Source organism: Cucumis sativus, chromosome 3 (assembly GCF_000004075.3).
Source record: "Cucumis sativus cultivar 9930 chromosome 3, Cucumber_9930_V3, whole genome shotgun sequence".
NCBI classification, from domain to species: Eukaryota; Viridiplantae; Streptophyta; class Magnoliopsida; order Cucurbitales; family Cucurbitaceae; genus Cucumis; species Cucumis sativus.
This window is the reverse complement of record NC_026657.2, coordinates 11,979,292-11,995,618: the sequence shown is the minus strand read 5'-3', so window position 1 is coordinate 11,995,618 and position 16,327 is coordinate 11,979,292. Positions and strand designations below refer to the sequence as shown.

At 28.9% G+C, this 16,327-nt stretch overlaps 1 protein-coding gene across 1 annotated transcript; it reads left to right on the top strand.

The window, feature by feature from the left end:
• Positions 1–12,999: 12,999 nt before the first annotated feature.
• On the top strand, positions 13,000–16,327 carry LOC101219110 (MDIS1-interacting receptor like kinase 2). Its single transcript, XM_004148118.3, has 2 exons — positions 13,000–15,732; positions 15,823–16,327. Exons 1-2 carry the CDS (start codon positions 13,170–13,172, stop codon positions 16,128–16,130), a joined length of 2,871 nt encoding a protein of 956 aa, XP_004148166.1. The 5' UTR covers positions 13,000–13,169; the 3' UTR covers positions 16,131–16,327.

Here is a 16,327-nt window from a genome sequence, read left to right as displayed (position 1 = left end):
TTAGTGGTATAATATTATAATTAATCAATAAATTTGTCTATTTTATATTCTATCATTTAAGTCACATTTCCAAAACTCATTTTATATTTCAAATAGGGTATACTTGGTTCACAAACACGAATGAAGTTGAATTGGTTTTTTTTACCAACTCTCTACCCCTATCTGCCACCATGAACAAAGTCTAAAATGTTTTCTCACACAAGCATCAATAAATTAGAACACAACTTTTTATTTTAAACTAAAAAAATCATATTTATTTAATATACAAAACTTTTGTATCATTTAAGTCATATTTTTTCTCTTTTAATATTTTGCAAACGTAAGTTTCTGATATACGCCTTAATATGGACTAAAATATCTTTTTTTCTAATGAAAAGTCAAATTTAATTTAATCCGTTACTTACATGTATATTCTAAATTTATTAAAAATAGATGGTTTGATGGTGGAATAGTGAACTTCGTCGAAAGAGAGATGAAGTCTAAAGTATTGTGTACTTGAGTTTATAAGATTTACAAAGTTGATAATATTCACAGTATTCGTTGCATTTAGTTTTTTTTCTTTTAATTACTAAATGATCTGTTTTCTTTTTTTTTTTTTGCGGGTAAAGAAGAGAGACATTGAGATTGAATGCACGTAATCATTGCCTTATTTCTTTACATGAATTGTTTTGTATCACACGTCTATCAATGTTAAGCTTTAACTTATTTTTTTATATTTGTAAAATTTTAAAATATATTACAATATATACTAATATTTTGAAATTTAATTCTATATTTGCAATCGTCCCAATTGATGAGGATTGAACAATCTTACAAAGGTGGGAAAAATATTTTCCATCTCTCTCTTGGGAGAAAAGCACCTTCTTTGTTTAGATAATTAATTATTTTCTTCTATGAAATCCCTGCCCCATTTATAGTTAAACAGGAGTAAACTTTGATATATAATCATTTATAATAGTCTTAGACTTTTTAAAATATATGTAACACTAGTATAGATGCACTATTCCAAGTCTATACTATTTTATAATTATGATGCTTTTACTATCTCTCTTGCTCTTAAAAATACTTCCTATTGGACCTTTTTAGTCTAATGTTTCCCCTTTCAAATAAAATATGTTACAACACTTGACTTTCTTTTACATGATATTAATTACATCTCTATTATAATCCTTCAAAAGGAAAACGTCCATTTTTTTTCACAATCCTTTTATGTGTCACTATGAGGAACAGTAACCCTATATATATATATTCAAGTCTTAAATTTCTGGGTGAAAATTAATTTAAAATTTGTTTATTGACTTTGTCAAAATCAACTTCTTCTGAGGTATAAAAAGTAAAACAAAGAAAACTTGCTAATCGAATAAGACGTACATTCTCCTTTTGGAAGTGACATTTTTTCCAACCAACTTAAATCGTGTATACATGCTATTTTATTTGCATTTTGTGTTGTACACATCTTTTATGTCACTAAACATCCAACAAAAATTGAATTATTATCCAATAAAAATTGAACTATTTTTATTTTGCTTTTACTTTATAAAAAAGGAAGCATGGGGCAACCTATCGTTGCCCTACTTCTTTATTATCTGTGAGTATCAAATCCTTCCAAATTTGTTTCTCATCTCAATTTCTACGAATTGAAGTTCATCTTATCCTTTATATAAACATTTTCACGTTGAGAAGGAGCAACATACGTACTTGCTAACAAGGGATGATGAGAGTCTCATATTGAAAAAAATGAAAGACCTTAAAAATATTTTTATAGAATACACGAGCTATGCTTCTTATTGTTGAGTTTCAATATATGTATACTTAGCAACCACAAAGTGTGTTGTTCGAATAATCGGAGTCTATCTATTGTACTTACAAAACTGAAACTCCATCACTTAAGCAATTTAGAGCCTCTCCACTCATCAATATTTAAAATAACATAAAAAAAAAGAAGAAAAATGTTAGTTCTTTTAACTCTAAAAATAAATTATTGATTAAGAAAAATTGTTACCATTTGATAACGAGATACTGAAGATTTCAAGAGATTTGACCAAAAGTATTTCCACTAATATAAAACGAATTGCCTTTTAAACCAACTTAAAAGGACTAAATATGTAGGATAATGATCATAACTTAACCCTCAATTGCAAGTTAGTATACTTTTAGTTTTGCTTACCTCTTCTTCCTTTTTTAATTATATATTATTTTTTAAATATTAAAATGTAAACGTGTTTTTTTGGTCCTAACCTACCAATTCCAACCCAAAACCCCTCAATTTGTTAACATAACATAGCATACAATAAAAGAGACTACATCTTTTTTTCTTTTTTGTTGAAAACATAATAACAAAGAAAGAACTGTTTATAGCAGGACGACAAATGGGTTGTACCGCTAACTACACTCAAAGAAAAGAAAAAGAAGAAAACAAAGAAATGTGTAAAAGCCTATGATGCTTCCAATGGTGGATTTATAGAAATTTTGGCAAGGAGTTTATAGTTGAGTAAATAAAAGTAGGGCTTAAACTTGGGTCTAAAGAAAACTCGATATAAATATAAAATCAAATATATATATAAAAGATGGGTGAAACAATGACAATTTTGGGCCGTTTTCTTTGACCTTGCAATGAAGAGAAGATTATATATACAAGCCTTTGTTGGGTTTATAATACACTAAGAAACTGAAGTCTCTTCTATACTAAGTTCAATAATTAAAGTATCTCTCTATACTTTTAATATATAACAAAGGCTTGAGGTTTTTGCAGACAAAAATGGCTTCCAGAAAAGCATTTTTTGGTGCTTGGAAGATTATTGTCTTCATTGCTTTGCTTCTCCTACTTGCTTTCAACGTTTCTTCTAGGGAACTCAATATAATGGCTGACACAGCTCGTAAGTTTTCTCTTCTCATGATAGTTCTTTTAGATCATTACTTCGTTCATGTGCATGTTAATATAATTAAACTATGCTAAGTTTAATTTGGGTAAATGAATAATTTAATATATATGACATCATAACAGGGAGTCGTATTATTCAAACTTCTGTCTTATAATGTCTCATTTTCATTCTTTTCCATTAATATTGAATTCTATTTTAGAAACAAATGGAATATTATGAATTTCATGACAAAATAATCAAAACAAACAAACTATAAATTTGCATCAACATACACAACCATAGAAAACCATGCACTCAAGATTAGAGGTATGTAGACAGGTTGGATTGCCAACACAAATAACCCAAATAGAGTATTCCCAACCCAACCCTTAAAATATGAGCTCGATTGTCGGATTGTAAAATTCTTGCTTTCCTTTTCTAATTTCATCATTCCATTTTGAAAAATAGGTGAGATGATAAATAATATCCTCCCGCTATGACTAACTGCAGGAATAACTAACGTAATAAAGCGAACAAATAACACATAAGACTTTAATAACCGAGTTCGACAAATACAACCTACATCTGGGGAGCTTTTTTGCTCAAATAAGAAATATTATTGAATTTTAAAAGTCGGTAACTTAAATCTAAAGCTACTTTGATAAGTTATCACTATAACTTAAAATAAACTCAGACTCCCTCTTAAGGTAATTGTGAATATCCTCGAAGACAAATTGATCAGACTCCCCTGAATTCAGTGATTGTAGTACAATTATCTCAGTTTTTATTCATATTTCTAAATCACTTGACGATTTTTAATAATCTGTTGTACTGCATAAGGTAACTGAGATACCTTCAAAAACTTTCTTTGATAACACGAATTTTTTCGAATAAAAATCTAGTGATACGCACACAAAAACTTGCGAGAAGCTTCACAATTTAAAGACTTTATCAAATGTTCAAGATCGTCTTTAAATCTCTTATCTCATATACACTGAAACCACTAAAGAAGATATCAAGAATTCTTCATAAAATAAAGAAGGTAACAGTCGGTTTACCTTCGTACAGATTCTTCACAAAAAAATATAAACTTCTGAACATCAGCTATGAAGATAGCTATAAAGATTGGATTTTACATTCAGAAAACTTCTCCTTTTTGAAGAGCCAATAAAGAAAATTTTCTTTACAATAAGATATTTTAAATATGAGGAATATCTTTTATCTTTTTCTTTGGAAAAGGTATTTAAATAAGATCTTTTAACTTCTTATTAAAATATATTTATAATGATATATTTTAATAAGACTAGAGATTTACTAAAAAAAACTAGACCTACTAAATTTTCAATGAAAGAAAAAAACTCAAAATAAATAATCACTAACATTGGAACGTTCGAGACTGAGGAGATGGTGAACGATGGAGATGAGAGGTAGAGACGAGGCGTGTGTGAAGAGTTCAAGAGATGAGAAGGAGACGATGAGAGACTAAAAGAGATGAGAACTAAAGAGGCACGGCGAGATTGATAGAGAGAGGCATCGAGGATGACAAAAGAGAAATGAAAAGGCGTGAAAAAGAGTGACGTCATTGACCAAGTGGCTTTTAGTTTTCCATTTATTAAATTAATAATAACAGTAAATTAATAGTGCATTTTTTTTACTCTTACTTCGTAAAAAAGGAATCACAGGGAAACACGTGTTGTCCTTCTTCTTTATCATTTGTGAGTATCAAATCCTTATAATCCGAATTATTCGAGTTGCTCTTACACCTCTATTCTAGATAAGGAGTAAAATGGAGAGAAGATTTTTAGTCAGATCCTCTGAATCCTTCTAAGTTTTGAATAGACCAACAATTAGAAAATTAAATTTATAATTTTGTATAGGACTAATTAGATAATAAATATTATATGAATTTATAGTTAAAATACAATATATTATCTCATTCCAAGATAATATGATTTATAGTTTGAAAAAATATTAGGCATGTTTTATTCACGCGCAACCATAAAGTGATTATGTTTTTTCTTACCATTATAATTTTGTAACTTTTAAGTTTTAAAAGGAAGAATTATTATTGACCGTAAAAATGTGAAATGTATCTATAAAATATAGTAATGATAAATATTGATAGACTTCTATCATATAACCACCAAATAAAAGAAAATAAGGTTTAATCGATTTAAATTTTAATGTAAATTGTAGGTATTAGTGATAAAAAGAAAGTACTTGGGATGTGGGTTTCTATTATCCCTTCCAATGATGTGATATTGTGATTTCTATTTGGGGTTGCGAAGGAGGGACCCTTTTAATTTCCAAACCTATCACTTTTGTAAAATAGTTAATATATTGTTTTTAAATTAATGAGAGGCAATAATATTGAATGCTAGTTTGGATTTTTTCTTATATTCTTTTTTGTTGTATTTACTATTTTAAATTTTAATATTAATTTGGAACATATTAATCGAGTTTAGGGAACAAACCATTATATTATTACTCCCAAAATGATTTTAATTAATTAAAATATAAAAATATTATTAATGTTGTTTTAAAATTATTATATATATATATACTTGAAAAGGTATCATAATTAAATTACACTAACAAGTTGAGATAAGTTCAGCTTAGAAAATTTTGTATTTCATAATTTAATTTTAGTTTTTATATATGTACGAAATTAATGAACAAACACAAACATTTAATTTGCACATATTAATTAAATCTCCATATTCTAACATGTATCTTTTAACTTCTCCACATCAATTATACTTCACACACCCAAATACGTACATATATTTATTATTTGATATGTTTAATTTTCATACATTTAAATTTTATATATTTAATATCTACAGTATGAAATAATATCCAGATTCAAACGATTTTTTAGTTTTTTATAATTTTTTATATAAAAAAATATTTTAAATACTTTTTATTTTACCCATTCATAAACTTTCCATATAAATGATGTCATGACGATATCATAATATAATATTGGAGTTATGAAACTTATTATACACAGAATTAAATAATTCCAATAATCTTCTTAAACTTCTGGCCAAATTTAATAAAAGAAATGACATTTTTTTATATTTAAAAATACAATTTATTCCTAAGTTGAAATAATACCCTTAGACTTTTTAGTTGTCATAAATGCTTCTAGCTACCCCTTGAACTAACAGAAATCCATCACTTAGAAATTTAGATGAAATGAAAAAGAGGTCAACTTGAAAAAGATGTGTGTGGTTGTTGTTCAATGTTATCATTGATCTCAATTTTCATTCAAACTCAATTCTAGGGAGTCAATTTTTCAGTTTGATAATTCTTTTTCTAAATAATATTCATGAAAAGGGTCCAACAAAAATGAATATGTTGTTTTAACAAATTAAAGGGTGAAGTGGTAGATTTTTATACTTTAGCTTAAAATTATTATTAATTGTATTAGTAATCTTAGGTTTGAATGGAGTGGAGGTGAAGGAGAAGGAGAAGGAGAAGAGATCATATAATCAAGTACTGTTGGATGGAGGTTGGAATGGAAACTACCATCCTCCAAATAAGTTCAAGGATGAACCTTGAAAACTCCTTTTGTGTATTTTCCTTTAAAGGATATATAATCATCAAATTTATTTGTATCTTTTTCTATTAATAATGTAAATCATATTATATTTGTATCTTTTAATAACGATTCCAAACATTTCTATGGTTGGCCTAGTTTATATAATATATTCATGGTATGATTTATTGTGTGTGTATATGCAAATTTGGATGGAAGGATAGTTACTAATTTATAACACACCATCAAAAGAGAGAATATGGTGAAGTTATCATGGGAAGAGATGCATTTGATTTGTGATTGATATGTCAAAAAAAGATTTCTTAGAGAGGTGTGGAAATGTGCGTATTTTTTAGAATTGTTTTTTCATAATTTTTCAACTTTTAGCTTACACCAATTTTCTTGACACAAAAAAAAAATCTAAAATTTTAAGTTAAAATATAAAATCACACCATTTTTTTAATCAGTTAAACACAAAACTATTTGACTATATTAATACACACTTAACTAGGAGTAGGAGGGTATTGAAGAAGGGGTTGAGGAAAGAAAAAGATGAAAAATAGAAAGTTAAAAGACGATTTTAGGGGTTTTGTTTATTAACGACAGTTAAGCCATAATTTTTACATTTTTTAAAAAAGTTTGAAAGGTACTTTAGAAAGTTTTAAAGTTGAGATAATTTTGACACAAAACGATAACGGTTTTCATCCAAAACTAACTCTAACTCAAATTTGTAGAGTAAAACTTTTTAAAACTTAAAAATTTAGGTGTATTTTCATGGTTTAATTAAAAATGTGTTAAGTGATATTTAAGGGTCAAATTAAAGTAGAAGAAGAAATGAATCACACATTCAAAAGCTTTAATTATTATTCGATTATGAATTAAGTGGAGTGGTGTTGTGTCTTTGTCAACTTTTGGTCAAAGTGATCTAAAAGCCATCGTCAAAGCTTTTCCATACTCAACTTGTTTTTATGACTATTTATATATTATTTTGTTATATATATTCTTCTAAACAATCAGTCCTCTTTTTTTTCTTTTTTAGAAAAGTTGACCATTTGAAGCATCATCATAGTGGTTGTGGATGGAGGCAAAAAGCTTTCCAATAATAGGGCTGTAGGAATTATAAAAAAAAAATACTCAAAAAATGCCAAAAAAAAAAACATGAAAAACTAAACAGAGCTAGATAAAAATCATATCGACCCCAAAAAGAAATCTACTATGTGAAAAATCTTACGAGAATACTCAAAGCTCGATATTATATTCTTTCGACTTTCATGTCAGAGAATATCTCTATAGAAAAAATTAAGCTAAATTTAGGATAGACAAGCTTTTGAGTTTGATTGTTTTTAATTGAGATAGTTTAAAATTATCAAATTTGTGAGCTTCTATAATGGACTTTGGAGTCTATCATTTTTTTAAAATTTGGATCCTTTGATGGATAGAATTGAGTCCTTTTAATATTTTATCAAAACCCAATAATATGGTATTATACACTTTTGACATTAACTCTCATGAATTTATTTTTCGAATTTACCTTCCAAAAATCTGAAACCTTTAAAAATATAATTGTGATCACTTATAAACTTACAATTTTATTATCTAGTTAATGTAAGACTTTGTTTGCATCACAAAGTATTTGTTGGTTGGTAGCTAAGTATTGACTTGTTGTAGGAACGACAAAATAATTTCTTCATTCCTACTTGAGCCAATGGTAGCAGTAGTACAAGTCGAACCTTAGAGAACTGCTGTGTTGTTTTAATTAAAGACTTCAGCATTTTTCTAGGGAACTGAAGGGAAGTTGTTTGTTCATTTGTAAGATAGTAAATTAAATGTGCAATGAAATTAAACCAAGAGTAGTGCAATGGTGAAAAATATTACGATCAAGTGTTCTTATGATCCAGGAGATCCTAGGTTGGGTCATGTCTCAAAATTCCTTCTAACTAAGCAAATTAATTATTGAATCTATTAATCAACTCAACTCATATTCCATACCTAGCCTAAATTAATTAGAAGCTAATTAATTGTAAACAGTCCAAGTTTATTAATTATTCTTTAATGAGAAGATGAGAAACATGCAATTCATCTAAGATAACAACATTATGAGAAAAGGGCAGTGCTAAGTTGATCAACTAAAAGAAAGGCTTCTAATTAGATGAAGTGAATCTATACCCAACCTCACTAATTGCCAGTGAATCTATAGCTGATCTAAACCAAATCAATTATTTTGTCAAACACTGTCGATAAAATATAATTATTAGTATAAAATCTTAGCAAAAAGAAACCAATTCAAAGTTCAATTATGAATCAGTTTGAGATGAAGTGAGAAATCTCTCACAAATTACATGGAAGAGAAGAAACTCTTGAGATCCAAACTAGAAATTCCATCAAGATCGAGAATAGAAGGAAAATATTGTAAAATCAACCTCAAATTGTACATAATATGGTGGGGGAGAGCTTTTGCCAAGGAAGAATCGAAAAAAGGAGATATCAAACAACGCTCTAGTGGATATAGATTTTGCTACTTTGTAAGAATGTCAGTTTCTAAAATTCATATAAACAAAGAAACGTCGAGGGAGCTCTTTTCACGTTTCTTCTCCTTATTGACGTACACTAATTAAATGCCACCAAACTGGTTCAAACTAATCTTATTTCCAACTCTTAAGGGTATGGTTTTGTGTGCTCGAGTGGTATAAAACCATTGAATAAACATTAAAAACAAACGAATATACTAGAATTAAGTTAGAGAGAGATGAGATAGCAAATGTATTTCTAACTACAAGTGGGTAGATAAAAGACTTATTTGGAGATGTACTTGTTGGACCACCTTCTAAATTAATAGCCGCAAGGGTAGACTTTATCTTTTATATCAAAAGGTGTTGAAAATTGTGTGTGTTTGGGTTGTGTATAAATTAATATTGTTTGAAGACTTTTGTGATTTATTTTTGAATTCCATCTATGTATCTTACATATGACTAAACTTATTTCCTTAAAATAACCCAAAACATATCCCTAAATATAGGCTCAATACGTGAATCTCAATTTACATGCAAAGCTTAATTATTCCTTAAAAATTATAATGTGAAGGACACAATTTACAAAAATTCATAAGTATGATTATTAGTTTTATTATTTAGAGTACTCATGAAGTTTGTAAAATATATCTAATATGCAGAAGAATATAGTATGAATTGACATATCATACATATATATATATATGTCGGGTTTGTTCCAATTGGTTAGGAAAGAAATAATGCGTTTTATAATATATCACTTACATTTAGTTTAAACAGTCTGAATTTTAAATTATTTATATATTTTGAAACTCTTGATGGGAAGTGCTTTTATATATAAATATGTTTTGTTTGATTTATATCCTAAAAGTGATATTAAAGTCAAATTACTATAAAAACAACTATTTATTAATATAAATTAAAATAACACTATATGAGCTAGGTTGATTGTGGTAAGAGACAATGATGGTGGTAGTTATCAGTGGAAGTTACTAAAGTTGGTGGCAGAGGAAATTGATATATCGATCTATGTAAAAGATTTTGTGTTCAAATACTTACGTCTTAAAATACTAAATGTACATGTTTTAGATATATTATATTGATTAATTTGTTAGATTGCGTGTAAATAATAAAACTATATTGTAAATATTATATGATCGTTTCATTTTTAATTTTAAATGTAGAATCTAATTATCAAATTCTAAACTATCTCAAGTTAAGATTTCTAATGGACGAATGAAAAATACAAAAACAGGTTTAATTAAAATTGAAGTTATATTATGAAAAGCATTTAAGGAATTGAACAAAAGAGGTAGAAAATCAAAAGGAGTTGAATTGTATAAGGACTTTTTTGTTTTCCTCAAAACAAACAAACAAATAAGAAGAGTTGAATGTAATTAGGGACTTGGGAATTCATTTCACATGATCGGGCTATGTAAATTTTCATTCATAAAATTTGTCCCTTTAGAAATGTCAACTATCACCCCACTTGTAAATATTCAACTCTTTTTTAGTTAAAATATTCCATTTTCTCTACTTTACACAAAAAATACACATATAAAAAAAATAAAAAATGCAAGAAACTATTCACCACTTTCTCGAACAATACCATTAAAAGATAAATTTTATTATACTTGATTTTTCTATGAAATGTAAATATATTTTGTTTTTAACAATTTCACTTTAAAATATCTTATGACTAAAATAAATTTGATCAATACCACACCATTCGTACAATTTGGAGTTGGGTTATCAACTCACTAATTTAACTTGAATGTGATCAAATAAATGTTAAATCATAGATTAACCAAAAAAATTAAGTTGATATTCAAGATATAGATTTAAAATTAATTAAAATCTAAGTTTCATTTTCACGAAAGATTATAACAATTAGACTCAAAACATATTAACAAATATAACACAATTTAGATCACATTTTTTCAAGGCCTATTAGAAATTAAACTACATTGTTAGTAAAAATTTATGAATGTGATAAAGTTTATCACTACAAAAAATAGAATATTTGACAAAATATTTGGACCTTAATTATAAATGTTGGAGTGTAAATAATTTGTTTATTTTTGAAAAGAAAATCGATAGCTATTATCTAAAACGAAAATGAGTTTGGTTGAAAAAGTTTAATGCTAATCAACAACTTTTGTTTGAACGTGGTATAAGAATGATTTGTCTTTAATATTTTGTAGCTAGTTTACAAATAAATTTTGACCACTTTTCACTTTTGAAAGATTTTCCTTAAATTTAATTTTTGCTGAAAAACTTGGACCATAAAAAGAAAAGAAAAAGGAATGAATAATTATAATGATTAAAAAAAGAATTATATATAATTCTCTTCCAACCATTTCGTCAAAGTCCACTTTTGTACTAATAATGGAAAATCGTTTGGTCCTATCCGTCGGGCCATTTTGATTTCTTTCACCAAATAAAAAACTATCCATTAAAATATACCAAACTAAACCATATCATAAAAAATGTTAATTATATTATTTGAGTAAATGTGGTTGCTAATAATGTCATTTTTTGAAGTTAATCAAACATATAATTTCTTTAATTTCTTTGTATTTTTAGAGTATTTATCACTTCTGTCACACATTCAAAGAAGGTCAATATATATTATTTATTCTCAACTTGGAATTTATTTTTCTTAAAATGGCTGTTCTTGCTGTTCTACCTTCCATGCATGTGACAATCTCCTTGCTATTTGTTTATTATGATTATATTTAAAATGTTCAAGCTCTGGAATTAACCCATATGTATAGAGAGATTCTTTATTATATCTAACTAACAATAACTTTGGTTTTATATGCTGTCATTATCTCTTTACAAACTTTTACGTATACAAACTTTTACGTATTCATTAGATCATGTGATTAAAATGAATAAATAAATGTATATTGATTTGATTTATTTGACTTGAATAAATTAGAAGTTTTAACTAACACAGAAAAGTTACAATAACAACTTAATTAAATTTCCTTTAGAAAGAAAGTTATATGAACACACTAATCACCTAATTATCTCCATATACTTACTTATCTATCAATATTTGTGTCTTACACTTCAACATGCATGGGGAGATGTGAGGAGTTTATGCCATGTTTATTATAGGTGAAATGTATGGATAATATGAAAATTGAAGTACATCCATTATGGTTGTTGTTGTTTTTTATATAAGTAGATCCATTCCATATTTATTCTAGCCAATATTAATTATTATCGTTTTGATATGACACATACTTACTATTATCGTTATTGTTACTAATGCTATTACAGTTATTATTTAGTTAAACAATAATGATAATAGTAAATATTATAACATATTCATAATTCTCAGTAAACATAATAAAAAACAATTTGATTACGTTCGCAATTAATGTCCATCACGATTGATTTATGAATGAAATCCTATTCCATAATGCTTTTATTAGATTAAAATATATTAGACGATTTTATTTACTTATTTTAAAGATGAAAGATTAAAGGCTAAGTTATAAAAGTATCATCAACTTTGCATGTTGCATAAAAAATACTTTAAACTTTCAAAAGTTTAAAAAATACTCTCAAACTTTCAAAAAGTGTTAAGAAAAAATACAATTATCCTTATTTTAAGATGAAAATCATTAAAATTTTATTTAAAAAATACACTTGAACTATTCAAAAGTTTCAAATAAATTTATCACTCTAATACTATAAATATTTCTACTTTGAAAACAAATATATTTTTGAAATAAAACTTTAATGGTTTCATCTAAAACTAAATTATTTTTTAAACCAACTTATTGATTTTTTGTGGGTAATTTTTAGAATTGTTAGGAAGATTAAATTACTAATTTTTTAAAGCAAGTGAATGGTTAATTGATTAAGCATAATTAATAATTTTTTCCATCCTAATTAATTACCAATAGAAATCTTTCTTGGATAAAAATTGAAAATTGAATATATATAAATTAAAAATATTTGAATAGTTTTATTATTTATAATAATTTCGTGTACTTTAATTCCAAGAATTATCTTCAAATATATCAACTGTGATGAATTATTAAAATGAGGGACTTGAAATATGTTCTCACAAATTGGGTCGTTCATTTCCATTCCTTCCAAATCTAAACACCTTTTTCTTTCCTTTTCATTCACACTGCAAACTTGAAAGCAAAATCTTTGACAAAATCAACCTTCTCAGTTCATCCTTCTATATCTTCTTCTCGTCTTTCCCATTTCCCAATCCAAAAACTCACAGGCATGGCGACTCCCACCCATATCCAACGGCCACATTATTCTGTTTCATTCACTTACCCTGTTTTCCTCACCTTCCTTCTTCTCTTCTCCAACGAACCCATTAACGCCATACCCACCGAGGTCGAAGCTCTTCTAAAATGGAAAGAAAGTCTCCCAAAGCAATCCCTTCTGGATTCATGGGTCATCTCTTCAAACTCAACATCCTCTGTTTCCAATCCATGCCAATGGCGAGGCATCTCCTGCAACAATCAGAGTAGTGTCATTCAAATCAAACTCGACAACACTGGTTTAATAGGTACTCTCGATCATTTAAACTTCTCTTCTTTACCAAATCTCCTTCGTCTTGATCTCAAAATCAACAATCTCACTGGTGTCATTCCACCTTCCATTGGTGTTCTTTCAAAGCTTCAGTTTCTTGATCTTTCCACCAACAGTCTTAATAGTACTCTGCCTCTTTCTCTTGCAAATCTCACTGAGGTTTTTGAACTTGATGTTTCTCGTAATTCCATTCATGGGTCTTTAGACCCTCGTCTTTTTCCCGATGGGTCTGGAAATTCAAGAACTGGGTTGAAGAGTTTGAGGAATTTCTTGCTTCAAGATACTATGCTTGAAGGCAGAGTACCTGAAGAAATTGGGAATGTTAAGTCTTTGAATTTGATTGCTTTCGATAGAAGCCAATTTTCTGGTCCAATTCCTCAATCTATAGGGAATTTGAGTAATTTAAACATTCTTCGTCTTAATGACAATCATTTCACTGGAGAGATTCCTCGAAGTATTGCAAATTTGAAGAACTTGACTGATTTGCGTTTGTTCATTAACGAGTTATCAGGGGAAGTGCCACAAAATTTAGGGAATGTGTCGTCTTTAACTGTTCTTCATCTTGCTGAAAATAATTTCATTGGTACTTTACCTCCTAATATTTGTAAAGGAGGAAAACTTGTTAATTTTTCTGCTGCATTCAATAGTTTTTCCGGTCCAATCCCCATAAGTTTGAAGAATTGTTCGAGTTTATACCGTGTTTTGATTCAAAGTAACAACCTCACCGGATTGTTGGACCAAGATTTTGGAGTGTATCCCAATCTCAATTACATTGACTTAAGCAGCAACCAGTTTGGAGGAAGTCTTTCTCCTCAATGGGGAGAATGCAAAAACTTGACCCTTTTGAGGCTAACAGGAAACAAAGTAAGTGGTGAAATCCCAAATGAGATAACTCAGTTGGAGAATTTGGTAGAGCTCGAACTCTCCTCGAATAATCTCTCTGGATCAATACCGAAAAGTATCGGGAATTTGTCAAAACTATCGGTACTTAGTCTACGGAACAATCGACTTTCTGGGTCGATCCCAGTCGAGCTCGGAAGCATTGAGAATTTAGCAGAACTTGACCTCTCCATGAATATGTTGAGTGGATCAATTCCTTCAGAAATAGGTAACAATGTGAAGCTGCAATCTTTAAGTTTGAGTATGAACCAATTGAATGGATCAATCCCATTTCGAATAGGAAGTCTTGTAACATTGCAAGATTTATTAGATCTAAGTCACAATTCATTAAGTGGAGAAATTCCTTCCCTTTTGGGGAATCTTCAAAGTTTAGAGAATTTGAACTTGTCTAATAACGATCTCTCTGGATCCATACCAAATTCTTTAGGCAAAATGGTGAGCTTGGTTTCTATAAATCTTTCTAATAACAATCTTGAAGGTCCTCTTCCTAACGAAGGCATCTTTAAAACAGCTAAATTAGAGGCTTTTAGTAACAACAGAGGATTATGTGGAAATATGAATGGTCTCCCACATTGCTCCAGTGTTGTGAATACACAAGATGATAAAGAAAGTAGCAAGAACAAGCTTGTGAAGGTTCTTGTACCAGCTTTAGTGGGAGCATTTTTAGTATCTGTTGTTATATTTGGAGTTGTTTTTTGTATGTTCAGAAAGAAAACAAGCCAAGATCCAGAAGGGAATACAACAATGGTGAGGGAGAAAGTGTTTTCGAACATTTGGTACTTCAATGGTAGAATTGTGTATTCTGATATAATCGAAGCAACGAACGAGTTTGACGACGAGTTTTGCATCGGTGAAGGAGGATCGGGGAAAGTTTACAGAGTGGAAATGCCTGGAGGTGAGGTTTTTGCAGTGAAGAAGCTTCATTCATGGGATGATGAAATTGGGTCGAAGAATAAGAAGAGTTTTGAGAATGAAGTTGCTGCATTGACTGAAGTAAGGCATAGGAACATTGTTAGGCTGTATGGATTCTGTTCCAGAGGAATTCATACATTTCTAGTTTATGATTATATTGAAAGAGGAAGTTTAGCTCAAGTGTTGAGATTCGAAAAGGAAGCGAAGGCATTCGAGTGGTCGAAGCGCGTCAATGTCGTAAAAGGCATTGCACAAGCGCTATCTTATCTTCATCATGATCGTAAGCCTATGATTGTACATCGAGACGTAACCGCCAACAACGTCCTGTTGGACTCCGAGTTTGAAGCTCATCTTGCAGACTTTGGTACGGCGAGGTTCTTGAAGCCAAACATGCGTTGGACTGCAATTGCAGGCACTCATGGCTATGTTGCCCCAGGTGAAGATTCAAGTTTCTTTATCTTTTTTTTTTTTATATGTTTTTGAAGTTTGAACATCTAGTTCCTAAACTATTACTTTCTCACGACAGAGCTTGCTTACACAATGGTAGCAACCGAGAAATGCGACGTTTATAGTTTTGGTGTCGTGGCATTTGAAGTTTTGATGGGAAAGCATCCTGGAGACCTAATTTTATCCTTGCATACGATATCTGATTACAAGATTGAGCTCAACGACATCTTAGATTCTCGACTTGATTTTCCTAAAGACGAGAAAATAGTCGGTGACTTGACTTTGGTAATGGATTTAGCCATGTCTTGCTCCCACAAAGATCCTCAATCAAGACCAACTATGAGAAACGCATGCCAATTGTTTGAAATGCAAAATGAAAATAGTTAGTATGTTTTATGATCAAAGAACTTTGTTTTTCTATTCGATAGCATATATATATCTTTTGTATTGTGAACTTGTAATTGTTAAAATTTAGTGAGAAAAAATGTATTCCTCTTTTTGTACTATTTTCCTTTATATGTTACCGTAGTCATAGTGAAGAAGAGAAATTTGTTTATATATTAAATCGAGGAGTTCAATACCAA

Excerpts from the sequence above, each read along its gene's own strand:
- LOC101219110 (XM_004148118.3), top strand. The coding sequence starts at position 13,170 with ATGGCGACTCCCACCCATATCCAACGGCCACATTATTCTGTTTCATTC. Across the intron at positions 15,733-15,822 it reads TCATGGCTATGTTGCCCCAG|AGCTTGCTTACACAATGGTA; the intron begins GTGAAGATTCAA and ends TTCTCACGACAG.